General features: G+C 35.1%; 1 protein-coding gene across 9 annotated transcripts in view; it reads right to left on the reverse strand.

Annotated features, from left to right (window-relative positions):
* Window positions 1–16,407, reverse strand: part of RAPGEF6 (Rap guanine nucleotide exchange factor 6) — a 200,548-nt gene that overhangs the window by 58,315 nt on the left and 125,826 nt on the right. For all 9 annotated transcript variants that reach the window (XM_053566296.1, XM_053566300.1, XM_053566294.1 and 6 more), the window contains 5 exons: window positions 16,137–16,289; window positions 13,466–13,630; window positions 10,370–10,477; window positions 8,074–8,277; window positions 4,591–4,699 (listed from right to left, as the gene is read on the reverse strand). In XM_053566296.1, the coding sequence (XP_053422271.1) occupies window positions 4,591–4,699; window positions 8,074–8,277; window positions 10,370–10,477; window positions 13,466–13,630; window positions 16,137–16,289 (739 nt within the window). The remainder of the gene's footprint in view (window positions 1–4,590; window positions 4,700–8,073; window positions 8,278–10,369; window positions 10,478–13,465; window positions 13,631–16,136; window positions 16,290–16,407) is intronic.

The following is a 16,407-nucleotide window of genomic DNA, read 5'->3' on the forward strand; positions in this document are numbered from 1 at the left end:
AGGCCATGGCACTCTACCGAGGGCCATAAAGTGAGACTCTGTCTCTACAAAAACAAAACAAAACAAAACAAAAGTGAAAGTGCTCAAGAATCTATAAAAGTTTAATAAAAATTACATAAAAATTAAAAATGCTACTCTCTCTACATGCATCTAAGCATGGACATGAACACATGAACAAAAAAAGTCAAAATACACACACGGGAAAAATATTTGCAACTCTTAAGATAAAATGGTATCATTCTTCATTTATAAGGTGCTCTGAATAACTCAAAATAACAATGGACAGATGAAATTAAAAGACTTTATAGAAAATAAACATTAAAACACACAAAAAGTTATTCAACCTCACCCATTATTAAAGAATTTATATCAATAATTAAAAAGTTAATTATACCCACTGCACAGGCATTTTTATACATTGAGGAAAGAAGTATGGATTGAGAAAAAAAAAAAGAAGTATGGATTGAGATAAACTTTCGGAAGGTAAAACGGTGCAGTATCTGTCAAAATACTATATACAGTAAGTCCCATGTGTATCTTTCTTTAGTGTTTTAATTTTCAAAATATATGTAGGTATTACTTTTATTAAAAATTGAAATGGCAGCTGGGTACGTGTAGTCTCAGCTACTCGAAAGGCTGAGTCAGGATTGCTTATATCCAGGAATTCAAAATGAGCATGGAAAGACTCGTCTCAAAAAAAAAAAAAGTTTTATAAATAATAATTTATCTGAGAAGTAGGATTATTAAAGATTTCAGAATGTTTTGAGAGCCAAGAGGAATAGATGAACTAAAATTCCAGCGTGGGAAGACAGTAAACTGAGGTTGCCAGCTGTTTGTTTGCTTCTCTGGGTGCATTTGCTGAATCTGAAGAAGAGGTGTGGGTCACATAGAGGGGCTCTGCTAGGGGAAAGAGAAAATTTCTGATGTCTGTGAGGGCTTATATATGGAAATGAGAATACAACAAAGCCCGAAGTAATGGCATTTTTCTCTATAGAACATTTGCTACTAGTTGGAGTTCCCTTTCCCACTCTTTAAGCCAGGCTTCTCCTGGATCTCCACCCATACCATAGTACTCACATACACGTTTCAGCATCCAGCCTGGGGTGTATTAGAAGGGAGAAAATAATAAATTCACTGCCGGTGGTGGTACTTTGAATTTTCGTGTCCTTCCATGATCTGCCTATTGCTGTTTGCTTTTCAGAGTTTGAGTTTTCAAGTATATGGGTTATTCTGTTCAAGCTTACTATTAAGTTCAGTGAGAGAGAAAGAACACATGTGTTCACTCTATCTTACCTGAAACTGAAACCCCTCATTTGATTTTTATCTTCACAGACATAAGATAGCACCCAACAGTGTGTGTATGATATTCGGGAGTGCTCATGCTTCAGTTTCTGTTGGTTCTGGCTCAAACTGACTTTTCCAAGTGTCTCATTATCTTTGACTGTTTGTTTGATTCTGTTTTTAAAAAAATTATTTTTAGAAATAATAGGTTGCTGTTAGCATCTTCTAAAGACAGTTCTTTTCTTTTCTTTTGCCAGGTATCTTAAGTCTAGGACCAGGGCCAGAATTTGAAGTTTCTCTGGGTCACCTATACAGCTAGAGGATAGCCCACCTTCATTTCAGAGTGAACTTTTCAAGGGCCCAATCCTAACAAAGCTTGTTATGCTAGAGTGTTTTGTCCTTTGGTGGGCACTAAACTACAATCTGTAAATTTACCAAGGAGCTCCTTCTCTCAGCTACATTCTATAGATGGGAAATGGCCCCATAAATAAAAAGATGTCCCTTTGGGGTACAGTCCAAAGAGTGGGGAAAGGATTTGAAAAATCCTGTGTTTGTGCTTATAGTGACTGAAAAACTCCAACCATTTTATCTTTTCCTGGGAAAGATAAAAAGAGGCTCCCTCAGTAAATCCTCAGCGCAGGTAAGATTTTAGTTCATTGTTTAAAGGTCCGATTTGCTCTCGGTTCTAAGCCATGCAGTTCTTCACTATCTTTTTGGATTTTTGTGCTTGTCTGTAGCTACTTTTTATATTTAGTCTAGCTGTTTTGTCTTCGGTCAATACTGGAAGTAAAACGTTCATCTGAGTTTTTTTATCCATTTTACTCAGATCATAGCAAGTCCTTTGAATTGGAAGATTTATAATCCTTCTTTTTCTGGGATAGTCTGTGCTATTATTTCCTAATTATCTTCTCTCTCACATTTTCTTTTACATCTCCTGGAATACTGCTTAATTTTGTCTTTTTCTTCTACAGTCTGAGAGATTTTCTTTACTTTATTGTCTATTCCTTCTATTAATGTTTTTTGTCTTTGCAACCACATTTTAAGAAACTTATTTTTTTTCTTTTTTTTGGAGACTTGAGTCTCAAGCTGTTGCCCTAGGTAGAGTGCTGTGGCATCACAGCTTACAGCAACCTCCAACACCTGGGCTCAAGAGATTCTCCTGCCTCTGCCTCCCAAGCAGCTGGGACTACAGGCGCCTGTCACACTGCCTGGCTATTTTTTGGTTGCAGCTATCGTTGTTTGGCAGGCTTGGGCTGGATTCGAACCCGCCAGCTCAGGTGTATGTGGCTGGCACCTTAGCTGCTTGGGCCACAGGCGCCAAGCCTATTTTAAGTAACTTTAAGAGTTTTTTCTTTCTCAGTGATTGCTATTTCTTTTTTCCAAACATCTTGTTCTTGTTTTAAGTGATGAATTTTTAAATCGTTCTGAGAAGAATTTGAGAAATGTTTTTTTCTCTTCCTTAAATTAACCATTTTCTCCATTATCTGTAAGATTACTTATTAGATGCCCACAGTAACCCTTCAGTGATCCTGGTTCTATTTATGTTGGCTATCAGTTTTAAGTAATATAAAAAGACCAAGTAAGGTTTTCTGTGGTATTGTCTATGCAAATGCTTTCTGGTTATAGATTCTCTTTTTGTAGGTGTTCTGATTGTGAGTTCCATGGAGGATGATCTTATTGCTCAACTCTAATTCATGGTAGTGCCTGAATTACTAGGGCGTTATTGTGGGACTCATATCCACACTAAAATGCTCTATTTCTACAAATATTTTACAAATATTCCTTGAGAGATTTCTTGGTATTTTGCTTGGCTGACTGCATGCTACCTGGGATAAAGAAGTATCGACTGGTATGTTTCCCCTTGTGCAGCACCATGTAACTCCTATCCTCTGCCACATCTAATCTAGTGTTCTGTTGGACAACTGTTTATTTACCACTTGAAGGGTTGAGGATGTAGCTTCCCTGCATTTTGGATTCTTCAGATTTAATGGTTTTGTCTTCCAGGGTTCATGCTGCTAACCAGTATACTATACTATCTCTATTATTTTTATACATAATAATTTTTTAGGTGAATAAATAATATTTAATACCAGGTAGTAATCATTGTGTGACAGGTATAAAAAGGTTTAAAAGTATTAGGTCCATAGAAGAACCCTATGAAACAAAGCTAGAAAAAGTGAAGCTTGTAGAGATTAAATAACTTAGCCAAGGTATCAGAGCAAACTATGCTTTCCTATTTTTCAGAAGTGGAATCCCTTTAGCTTAACCTAAAGTTGGCATTTCTGATACTAGCTCCAAATCCAGGAACCCCCCCAAATTGTGAATGTCTATTTATTGTATGCTAAAGTAACGTATAGTAGAAATTTTCCAACAATTATATACGTGAAGTAATCAGCCGAAGGTACCCAAAAAGAGGAAAAATACCAAATGTTTCATTTTTCATTATGAGTAAGCATAGTATAAGAAGGAGCCAAAGTAAAAACAAACAAACAAAAAAAAAAAAACCCCTCACATTTCCTTTCCATAGGCTCAGCTTTTAAAGTCAACTCTTACTTCTCACACTGTAACCTAAATAACTTAGAGGAAGTGTTTTTCTCCCTACTTCATAAGAACTCCTCAATTTCTTTGATATTCCACTTGCTATACTGCTTTACTATTACCTTTTTCAGAATTTCAGCAGAAAGTCCTATGTTGGCTAATGAAACCAAATGACAAATACAAACAGTAGATTTAGTTAAAAGTACAAGCATAGTCCTTGTTTTATTCAAATACAAATATGCTACAATCATAATACAGGCAATGAAATCAACATTTTTACTTAGAAAGGTAGAGTGTGCTGGTATTAGAAATCCATAATTCCTTAAGTCAATGCTTTACTCAATTTACTTCCAAGAAACAGCTAATCTGGCATTTATATTATCAGAAGGCTAGCTTAAAGATTAGAAATAGACACATTTGTACATTAGCAGGAGGATAAAAGCCTGAATATGACTTCTGAGTTTTATTCAGGTCATTCTAAGTTTCATTCAGCATACCTCCAGTAGAGTACAGCACATAATAGATGTTCAATAAAACTTTGAAAATGAATTTAAGTTTATATCTCCTTTAAAACTAAGATATCAAAATAATAATTAAAAACAAATAATAAAAAATGAAAAGCCTACAGTACATGATAGTTGAACACTAAAGATAATAAAAATACCTCAACAGCTTAGACGAAAAATGTATACAATTTACTATCTTTTGTTTCTATCACAAAAGAAAAGAAAAAAAAAAACCAAGTCAGGCAGTTTTTATAACTAAACTCACCAAAAATGTTGGTCTTTACTGTAAGAGCAAGATGAGTATTATTCCTCAAAATTTCAAGGGCCTTCACAAATGTAATATTCTCAAAGTTCTGTCCATTTACTTCCATTATCTTAAAAGTATTTGAAAAACACAAATTTATACAGAACAGTATTAGTTACTTCAACAGCCTTAAAAGTTACATAGTGAAAAATAAATTGGAACTTAAATAAAACATACCTATGTATGTAAACAATGGTTATCTCTGTGAGAAGCTGGACTACTGTTTTTTTTTCCTCTCTGTATTTCCCCAATTCTCTACTATAAACATTTTTTTAATAGGTTCATTCCTTCTGGGATCATATTAAGGAACTAAAACCACAGGATGGTTTATATATGAAGGAAAAAGTTTACTCATGTTAAATCAGCTAACATGTCAACACATGCTTGTGTAGATACATACATATTCCATCAAATATTCCAAATATAAATTTATTATAATTCAAAGAGAGGTAATTCACATGTGAAACTTAGTAAATGTAGAATATAAATGTCTTAACACAATAACTAAGAAAATGCCAGGAAGGCTATATTAACCAGTGTGATGAAAATGTGTCAAATGGTCTATAAAACCAGTGTATGGTGCCCCATGATCGCATTAATGTACACAGCTATGATTTAATAAAAAAAAAAAAAAGAGAGAGGTAATTCATATAAAAGAGATACTCTAAATATATTTAATATCATTTTCTGCTGCTGACTGAATCAGGCAGCCAAACAAGGTACAACTAAGATGGCTTCCACGTAAGCACCACTGATCCTTCACAGTAGGGCTTCCCTAATTTGGCTGTACTTCGGAATCACAGAAGAAACTTACTAAAAAAAATACTGATTCCAAGGGAAAAGAATAAAGAGACAAATACAAAAACTAACTAGCACAGTGGACAGATCTAGGGAACTGACATAAAGATTACAAAATGGTAAGAAAAAAAGAGTGAAAAACAAAGTATTAGGAAAAGAAAAAAAATTCTATAGAATTTCCCGATTAAAAAAAATAAAGCATCTGCATACAAAAATAGCTCATCTAGTACCATCAAAAGGTAATTTGAAAAGAAATACCTATTTTTTAATATATACTGTGATGTTTTTGGATTCCCTGGACAGAGCATATAGAATCTATAAACATTACTCTGGGGTGAAAGAAAAATAAAAGGTAGTGTGGACATCTCTCAGGCAAATACTAAGGTGGTATAATTTTCTGTGACTTAAACATTGTAAGGAAAAAATTATTAGAAAAACATTTCATAGCCTACAGATCAAAAGGTATCTTTAGTTATGCAAGGACATGTAAAACCATGGTACCCACTTGTCCTTTCTGAAAAAGGTACCAGAAGAGGTACTAAAGACAACTGTGAAATGAATCAAAATAATGGGGACATATGGTACAGATAAAAAGGGAGGTGATTAATGAAATCAGTAAAACACCTGTAAATGTCTAAAAGCTTGCTTAGCTTTTCCTAAGCTAAGCTTAGGAAACTTAATGGAAATGTCGAAAGTATTCTTCTTTTTTTTCTTTTTGGAGATAAGAGTTTCATTTTGCTGCCCTTGGCAGAGTGCTGTGCCATCATAGCTCACAGCAACCTCAAACTCTTGCCTCAGTCTCTGGAGTAGCTGGGACTACAAGTGCCCACTACAACACCCAGCTATTTTTAGAGATGAGGTCTTGCTCTTGCTCAGGCTGGTCTTGAACCCATGAGTTCAGGCAGTCCACCCACCTCGGCCTCCCAGAATGCTAGGATTACAGGCGTGAGTCACTGCGCCCAGCCAAAAGTATTCTTAAAACAGAAGATACATAGTGTTAAAAATGGTAATAATCTAGATCTAAAAATCTCAGATCATTTCAACAATAGGAGGATTGAGGGAAGAAATAAAAGCATGTTAAGTTTCATTCTCAGAAATGAAATAATTAGGGAAGCACCTGTGGCTCAGTGAGTAGGGCACCGACCCCATATACTGAGGGTGGCAGGGTCAAACCCGGCCCCAGCCAAACAGAAACAAAAAAAAGCCGGGCCTTGTGGCGGGTGCCTGTAGCCCCAGCTACTCAAGAGGTTGAAGTAAGAGAATCACCCAATACCAGGAGTTGGAGGTTGCTGTGAGCTGTGACACCACAGCACTCCACCGAGGGTGACAAAGTGAAACTCTGTCTCTCAAAAAAAAAAAAAAAGAAATGAAATAATTAGATTTCACTGCATTATTTTCCTGCGAAGAATGAGATTCTCTAGTGTGTTTACATTAAAATACTTACACAATAAACATAATGACTCTAGGATCCTAGCTATTAGACATATCTAAGTAAGGTCCAGAAAACACTGTTTTTAAAAAAGCTCCTTTAGAGAAAGAAAGCGTTTGTTATTATTTTATATCAGCATTTCTTAACAGCTTCCACATTGACATTTTGGGCCAGAAAAGCCTTTTGTCATGGAAGCTGTCCTGGGCACCACAGACTGGTTAGCAGCATATTTGGCCTTTGCCCCCTACACAGTTATCCCTAAGTCAAGATAATAAGAATATCTCTAGAAATTGTCAAATGTCTTCTTGGGACCCCTGATTGAGAGCCACTTTCTCATGCATAGAAACTTTATAATGTGAATGTTCTCATAATTAAAACAAAATGACAGTATGGCTCAGTTAAAAGTAAAATAAAGCCGCATTCTAAATGGAACAATAAACAAAATTTTAAATGAGAAAAAGTTAGCTTCTCAAGTGATTCTGATGATTAGCTAGATTTGAGAAGCCACCTTTAGGATGGTTGAGAATCAAGAGAGCTCTGCTAAAAATATAGATTCTCAGACTTTACCTCTTAAGAATGTGGTTAATATGATCAACAGGATTGAGGTAAGTCTGGGAATTTATTTTTTATGTAACAAGGTTGTTAAGTAGATCACATACTTACCTAATGCCTATATGAAAAGAATTAATTGCCACCAAATTCCTTTCTAGTGTTTCCTTTTTCCTACTCCCCTCACCTGGCTCACTCTACTTATGGATGAAGTAACACTACCGTATGAACATAATTTAATGATTATTATCATTTATGGTACTCTTTGGCCATTTACATTTGAGAGCCACGAGGTGGAAGTTCTTCTTTCTTCCAAATTTGCAAGGATACTAACTCACATATTCTTTCTGGAGTATTCTGACACTGACAGCTTATACTATTTCCTTATCCTTGGTGGTAGGCCCATTCAAAGGAGGTTATGCTGGGAGAGCCCAGCAGACCATGCTATTTCTGGCCACACTACATTAGGTTTTCCACTGAAAATAATGGATATATGTAAAGTATGTTTTAAAAAAAATAAACCATATTTAAATACTATTTTTAAAAAGAGGCTCAGAAAAATATTTCCTTAAATACATCATGCTTATCTGAAGAAATATCAGATGACAACAAAAGTAGCAGATATACTACTTATAAGAAGGCTTTAATCTAAGTGGTTATTTACTTACCTGATCACCACGTTTCAGTCCTGCATCAGCAGCTTTGCTACCAGGTTCTACTCCTTCAACAAAAATGCCAAATCCCTTCTCACTTCCTCCATTAAGGCTGAAATGCAGAGAGGACTCTCGGGAAGCCTTCTGAAGCACAACCTGTCTCCATTTAGCCTTTGCAGCGCAGGCAATATTTAATAAGCGGAGATGACCATTCATTTTCTGTAAAGCAGAAAAAGGCAAAATGTATATACATTTATCTCCTTCTACATGTTTTAAAAAGTGACCTAAAATTAGAGCTATAAGTTACACAACATGTAACTTGGATAAATAAAACTAAAGGAGACACTTCTTCAGAACCAGATCTCTTACTATGATTTTTATAGACTTAGATAATCACAGGTTAGAAAACCTTTCCAAGTGATATCTCATTTATAAAGGGATGACAAACAACAATTATTTCTCACTTCTTAAACCTTCCTCACTCAGCTCCTATCTTGTTTATCTCCTGGCTGTTTTACAAAACAATCTTTTTAAACCTTTATTTAAAACCTTGAATAATTTGAACCACCTTTCTAAATATTATCTGTGTTCAAAGACACATTTGAGTTTCTGCCTCCAGAAAAGACTTCTTATATTATTTTAGTTCTTTGTTAAGCTCAGTAATAGTCTAACTCCCAGATTCTAACACAAGTTCAATATTCAATTATTCTCAAATACTATAATTTGTGAAAAATCTCATGTCCGTAACTTTAAAGCATGTCTTGTTCTAAAGTTTTTTTCAGAGCAGGGATCAAGTCTTCATTATTGTTCTGATCCTACATGACACCCAGGAGTATAAAGTAGAATTCAATAAATAACCTAATGACTGACTGATTACTGGGAAGAAAAATCGCATCACCATAGAGCAGTTTTCACATTCCAGTGTTCTTAAATATCTACAGAGCCAGTGCTCAAGAGCCAAATGATGGCAGAGTGCCTCTATGGCCTTTTAATCAAGTTTGCTAGTCCCTGTTCATTCTTCCCATTTTGAATAGAGCAGATGTGCTGCTCAGGAGTCTACAGCTACCAAGAGATAAGGAAAGGGACCAAATCTGCCAATTTCCCCCACTTTATGGAACTCAATCCACTTATACTCTATATTAACTATAATTATTCAGCACTTGCTATGTGCCAGAGGTTTAATTTTCAGATTATTATGATTATTAGTTCAACATAACCTTCCTATCAATCTCAATGAACTAGGGGCTACTATCTTTACAAATAACACAATTGAGACATAAAAGATTAGGCAACTTGTCTAAATAAGCAAGTGGTGCAGCTCTGATCTTAATTCAGGAATCTGACTCCTGAGCTATATACTCTTAAGCTACTATGTTTATTATTAATTTTCTAAAATTTTCAGTTTTCTTGTGGCCAACAATCCAGTTGCAGCTCAAAGTTTTATATCTAACAGTGAAAATAAAATGGATTCAAGAACAGTTACTGTGTAAGTTAAGAGGATCTTGAGGAATTATCTTAGGTGCTATATATTTAGAACAGGTGAAATCACATACAGAAAGGAGAGACCCAAAAAGTCCTAATATAGATCTGATATGTAAGATATGCACTGAAGGTTGCACAGAATTTCAAATGCAGGACTGAAAGAGAATTCCTGCATGGGCTGAAGGCAGAACTAGCAAAGAATATAAAAAAAGTCTGGTCTGGCTGTAATCTAGGGTACACAGGACAAGGGGTGAAAAGGTAGATGAAGGACCTGAATATATGGGAAAAGAAAGACTTTGGTAGAAACATGGTTTACTGATAGTAGTATTCATCACATGTATGGTTCAAAAACAATATTTTGGCCACACTGAATGGACTAGAATAGAAGGAAGAGAGATTAAAACTATAATAAGATATAATGAATTAATGAGGTCTTAAATTGGGGAGTGAAAAAAGAAATTGGGGTGAGAGATCATAAGGAAATATGTGTATGTGTAAATCAGTCACCTGGGTGACTTCAGCAACTAACTTGACATCTTGGCCAGGGAATTCAAGGTAAAGACAGAAGAGACCCACATATATGGACCATACCAGTTATTTATAAGTCTGGGTAAATAAGAGGTAAATATGCCACTACTCTTAAAGAAAAATAGAAGATTCAAGAAGCAGCATGATTTCTCTTTGGGTTGGGGTGGCAGAGGACGATGAGCAAATGTCAACACAGGAAAGGAAAAGCTCTTGCCGTTCTGAGTTGCTCTTCTTGGTGGTAGAAAGGTGGTGGCAGGAGTAACCTGAAAATGTAAAGAAGATAAATTCTTTTGAGCCTTACCGTATCTTCCAGATTTTTTTCAAATTCCTCTAGAAATCGAGTCATAGCAGGATCACCTTCGAAATCATTGAAATGATTATTTACCCATAATAACACAATCCGTGTTACCTGTGGAAACATAAGGGAGAAAGCATAGGGTTATAAGAGGCATTCCTTCTGCAAAAACAGAAAAGCATGTCCAAAACTGATGAGGAATAGAGCTTTATGTCTAACCACCTGCCGCCTCCCTTGTACACAAACAGTTCCTTCTAACACAAAAATAACGGTTTAGTTTAAGCTTTTGCTTCCATGGGTACTCAAGTAACAAGAGCTAGGACTATGCATTCAGTGAGAAACAAGTCCATATACTAAGAAGTAAGAAATACATAAAGTGCGTATTTCAGACAGCATCTTAAAACACAAACTTCAAATCACAAATGCAGGTAACCGCATTAATTAAACAATACATCAAAAGTGTTTTCCACAGTCAAGAACATGTTTAATCAAAATTATAACAAAAACAAATGTGAAACTTCCTTAATTATAAATACTGTGAATTTGCAAAGTAGTACATTGATTTGTTTACTTTTCTCCATAGAGTAATAGAAAAGTTAAAAATTAAAAATGTTGATTTGAACAATGTGACTGAATCATATTTCTAAAAATTGTGCTAAATACACATAAAATTCATCATTTTAACCATTTTAAATTACACAATTCAGTGGCACTTAGTACATTCACAATGTTGTGCAACCACCTCTATCCAGTTGAGTTTTGGAACATTTTCATCACCCCAAGACAAAAAGCCAAACGTGTTAAGCAGTCACTTCCCATTCTGCCCTTTCTCAAGGCTCTGGAGGCCACTATCCCCCTTTTCTGTCTGTATGTATTTGTCTATTCTAAATATTTCATATAAATAAAATCATATAATCTGTACCCTTTTGTGGGCATCTTTCACTTAGTATAAAGTTTATAAGGTCCATCCATGCTGTAGCATGTATCAGTACTTCATCTCTTTTCACGACTGAATATTTTATTGTATGACTTTGCTTATCCGTGACAGACATTTGAGTTATTTCTACCTTCTGGTCCTTGTCAAAAGTGATACTACTGACTGTGTGCAAGTTTTTGTTTGCAGACCTGTTTTGGAATTTGCTGGGATATGTAGTAACTCTATGCTTAACTTCTGAAGAACTGCCGAACTTTTCCACAGAGGTTAAATCCTTTTAGATTCTCATCATCAATGTGGGGGAGAGGAGGTATCCAATTTCTCCACATCCGTGGCAATGTTTACTGTTTGCACCTTCTTCTTTTAAAGCCATCCCAAAATCTTCATGTGTTTTTTTTGCCATTTATATTTCTTACACGGAGAATTTTAAAATTGGGTTCTTTCTATTGTTGAGTTCTAAGAGTTCTCTATACATTCTGGATACTATACCCTGATCAGATATGTGATTTGGAAATGTCTTCTCCTGTTCTTTGTGTTGTCTTGTCTTTTTTAATAGTCCTTTGATGTAGATATGGCTTTAATTTTAAGGAGGTTCAATTTTTTTTTTTCCTTTCATTACTTATGTTTTGGGTGTGATGATTTATTCCTATCTCTTAAGAATATTACAGTTTTTAGCTCTTATATTAAGGTCTCTGATATTTATTTTGAGTACATTATTGTGTATAATATATAAGGCCAGACAATTAAGTTCACAAACTCAACCCAGATAAAGTACTAACATCCCTCACTGTTGAATATCACTATGGTCACCTTCAAAGTACTTCCCTAGGGAAGACAGGCACTGACATCAATGCCTAGTCTATGCTTCAAGGCAATTTTGGAACTCATTTCTGGAAAAGTAATCTGAGCTGTTGTCGTGAGAGGTCTGACAATTAAGTTTGCAAACTCGTCCTCAAAAAGTGCTTAGAAGAGTGGACTAGGTTGCTGGTGTAGGTGCCTAGCTTCCCAAGGGAAGTATTTCAAAAGTGACCATAGTGATATTCAGCAATGAGGTATGTAGCACTTTTTTCTAGAATGAGTTCATGAACTTAATTGTTCAACCTCATAAGATAAGGGTACAATTTCATTCTTTTACATATAGATATCTACTTACTCCTAAACCCTATTTTTGTTTATTACCCAGGCATGCCTTTATCTTCTCAGCAACCAAAGTAAATTCAGCATAATCTCCATCATTGACCATCTCCTCAAGCTAACTTCACAGACTGAGCATGTACCACATGTATGTATCTGGACAATAGGCCTAATTCCTTATGGTGGTCACCTATGTATGTTGACCAGTTTGTTACAGTCTCTTGGGTGGTCAACTTACAGAGGTTCTACTATATAATAAATTCTAAAAAGTGGGAGAGGAGGACAAGTCTATGATTGTGTATACTTATTTCCCCAAAATAACAGAATTTCACAAACTACACACATCCAATCATTGCCTTTAAATTCAGAAAGACACACTGGGAAATTATGGCCTTACATTTTATTCTCTTATAACAACTTACTTCTTACCAGTTTGCTGAGGTATTATGATTAGTTTTTCCATTAAATGGACAAGCACACCTTGTGAAATAAGATAATTAAAAATACTAAACAATGTTGAATGCAAGAAAATACACAAAGGTAGATTTAAATAACTCACAGGAGAGATAAATTAAGGTTTGACAATTTGTTTTCAAATGATTATAAAGTCTGTAACTCAAGAAAATGAAGTTATTCCTATTTTGAAGCTCAAATATAAGCCTATAAGCCCTCTTGACAAAAAACTATTTGTTGAATATTCTTTCTAAATTATTAATCAGCCTTTAAATGTTTTAATGATCTTGCATAATTAAATATTTTTTAAAGATTCTAAAATACTCTCATGTATCATGCTTCCTGATACATGACACCATAGCTTTCAGTTTTTGCCTTTTAAGGTTCATGCCCATTTTTAACATGCTATTCTATCATAAAAGTTAACGAAGCAGAGCAATGACTATAATGTCTCATTCATTTTTTAGGTAAACTGAATCTTGTTATAAAATACACATTTAATCTATCAACTACAATAGGTTTCATGAACATGATTTAAAGGTTAAAATCTCTTTCATGCCCTTTCTGTTTATAAAACCAACCTTATCCCTTAAGCTGTCAATCTTAAACCATTCCAATAGCTTGATCCCAACATCCAAAGGACTTTCAAGAAATGTCCTATAAGTTAATAGGAAATCTTCTATATAAGTTGGGTCCACGATGGAATGTTCTTCTATTAAGTGCATGATGAGACGCTCAGGTGTTGCCTAAAAATCCAAGGACAAAAAAGATTAGAAAATAAACAGCTCAGGAACCAAAGAACTGCTAATCACTCCCCTTTTGTAGCTCTTCCATTAGACAAGTCTTCAAAGTATAGTTTCACTCTTAAATCCTTATCACTGTGAGAAGGTAGTCTCTTCAGGTGTTAGCCACTAGCACCCAGAGGTTTAGACACAGAAAAGGCAGAGCAATAAATACCCAACAGCATTTATTCAGATGAAGCTGTTTTTATTGGCATTTCATCATTGCAGGACCTTCAAATCTCCATCAATTTATCCCTAGTGTGAGCTGTTACTGACACTTCTGAGGCAATAAGGACATGTAATTACTGTCAAGACAATAGAAGGAAGAAGTGAGAGTTAAACTTCTTTTAAATAAAGCTTTCCTCCAAATCTGATTACACATGAAAGTCTCTTTTGCTCTGGCTGTATAGCCCTGTTTTATTGTTGTCACTTCCTGGAATAGATGTTTTCTCATCCACAGTTTCCCTATACTAGTTCACCATCTTGAGAGGAAGCAGAAGTTCTATAGACAGTTTTTACATTAATTCAAAGTTTTACATGCTTGCCTGTACCCAAATTTATGAAATAAGAATGTAAGCAAATATTTCCCTACTGGTCCTCTTTTGAGTTTCTGAACCAGTGATAAATTTATTACCCTTTGTAGCTTTTTCAAAAGTGGGTACACAGAAAAAATACAGAAATAAACCAAATGGTAAGCCTGATATAAAAACCAACTGTTCTTCATAAAACCCCCAACTTTAATTTATTGCATTCATTCAAACAATTTCATTGTTTAGAATAACTATACACATTAATATTAACAACGTTTTTATTTACGATTTTATTTTTTTAAAAAGGTGTCTACTATTAACAAGATATACAAATCAATTCTCCAGAAGGAGGTCAGAAATAACAAAGTGAAAAATGGTGACTTTACAGTGAAAAACCAGGCAGGCAGATACCAACATGACCAAGTCATCAAAGTTAACTTCACCATTAGTGGAACAACAGGTTGACATCGTGGCCCCTTCATGTGATGAACTGAGAAAAGCACAGAACCATTTCTGTGGAATTCCTCCCAGGAAAGCATAACTTGAGTCTGGTCATGAGAAAACACTACAAAGATCCAGGTAGTGATACCACAGAATGTAATATCTGTATTCTTTAACACTGCTGAGGATACAGACAACAGGAAAGGACTAAGGAAGTGGTTTAGACTGAAATGACAGTACAGCTAAAAGTAGCTGGGTTCCTGTGTTAAGATTCTGAACCAGAAATGAAAAAAAAAAAGACATTGCTGGGACAGTGAAAATCTAAATAGGATCTCCGGGTTGAATGGTTTTATTTAACGTTATTAACTCCTTCATATGAAGGAGCCTATGGTGTTTATGTAAGAGAGTATCTTTGTTTTTAGGAAATATACAGTGGAATACTTAGAAGTGATGAGGCAGATTACTCTCAATACTTCAGAAAAAGACTGATAACCTTGGAGCAAGTGCACTGAAATACTAACACTTGAGGAATCTTAGCCTGGAGCTCTATTGTTCTTGCAATTTTTCTGTAAGTTTGAAATTATTTAGAAATAAATTACTAAAACATTTGAGTTCCTACCCCTCCCAAAAAAGACAAAATGAGTTAAAATGAAACAAGTACATACATTAGCTTATAGCAGTCCACCTGTATGTTCATCTTACATTCATCTGTTTAGGAAAAGAGACAGCTCTGAGATCAGCCTAACTCCCAAGGAAGAATGAACAAGATACGAGACCTCGTATCATTTCTCTGACTTATCTCCTTCACATTATTAAATTAACTGCTCAATTAGCAATTAATGGTGTACTTATTTTGCAAGTAAGACTAGCTTCAAAAGAGAAACAGTTACGTGTTTATATCCTCTCTTTCAACTATAATTGCTCTTTAGAGAGGAGGGGGCAGGCAAGGAGTAGGGAAGGACAAAACCCTTGAGGACTGAAACCTGCATGAGAATTAATACTCAGATTCTACAGCAGTGCTAGCTTTTGATTTACTTCGTTTAGCCTAATAAAGCCCCGCTGTATGACCTTATTGGATAAGAAAAGTGAAATTCAGAAATCAGTGCCTATTTCAATGCCATAGAGATTCTAGTAAGTACTCTGTATCTTCACCTAGTAGTCCCTATGTCTTTATGGTTGGTACTGGAACTTTCTGTATTATTTATAAATAGTGCTGTCTTTAATGAAATTAGCTTCCATTATTAGAGGATTATAATAAATTTGGGAGGCAAAACTTCAAATAGTATATTCTAAAATAATACCATACTCACAAAAAATCCCATTAAATGGCAGTAAGTTACCTTCTCTCATCATTAAAATGTATAAAAACCAGGCAACACATTTATTTAAATTAGATTCCAATATGTTAGTGAAATATCTTAGACTACTCAAAAGTTTTTTTAAAGCAAAATGAAAGCTCGATTCTATCAGTGACTAGAATAATAAGTAAAGACACCCACCTTGATTACAATATGTCCTTTCCTGGTTCCACTCCGGTCTAGTTCACGGTGCTCATGCACCATAACAATTTCTCCCTCCTCCTCAACTTTATGGGTATTTTTTTCCACATGATTTAAAATTCTCCAGTAATCTTGCTGGGCTATGCAGACAAACTGTCCGAGAACAACATGGGGACAATTAATGAACCTATAGTACATAAATATGTCGCCAGTCACCAAGGCAGAGCACAAAGGCAAGAAATCAAGTGGCATCGGTTCCTTTTCATTCAAT

Source organism: Nycticebus coucang, chromosome 17 (genome assembly GCF_027406575.1).
Source record: "Nycticebus coucang isolate mNycCou1 chromosome 17, mNycCou1.pri, whole genome shotgun sequence".
In the NCBI taxonomy this organism is placed as follows: domain Eukaryota; kingdom Metazoa; phylum Chordata; class Mammalia; order Primates; family Lorisidae; genus Nycticebus; species Nycticebus coucang.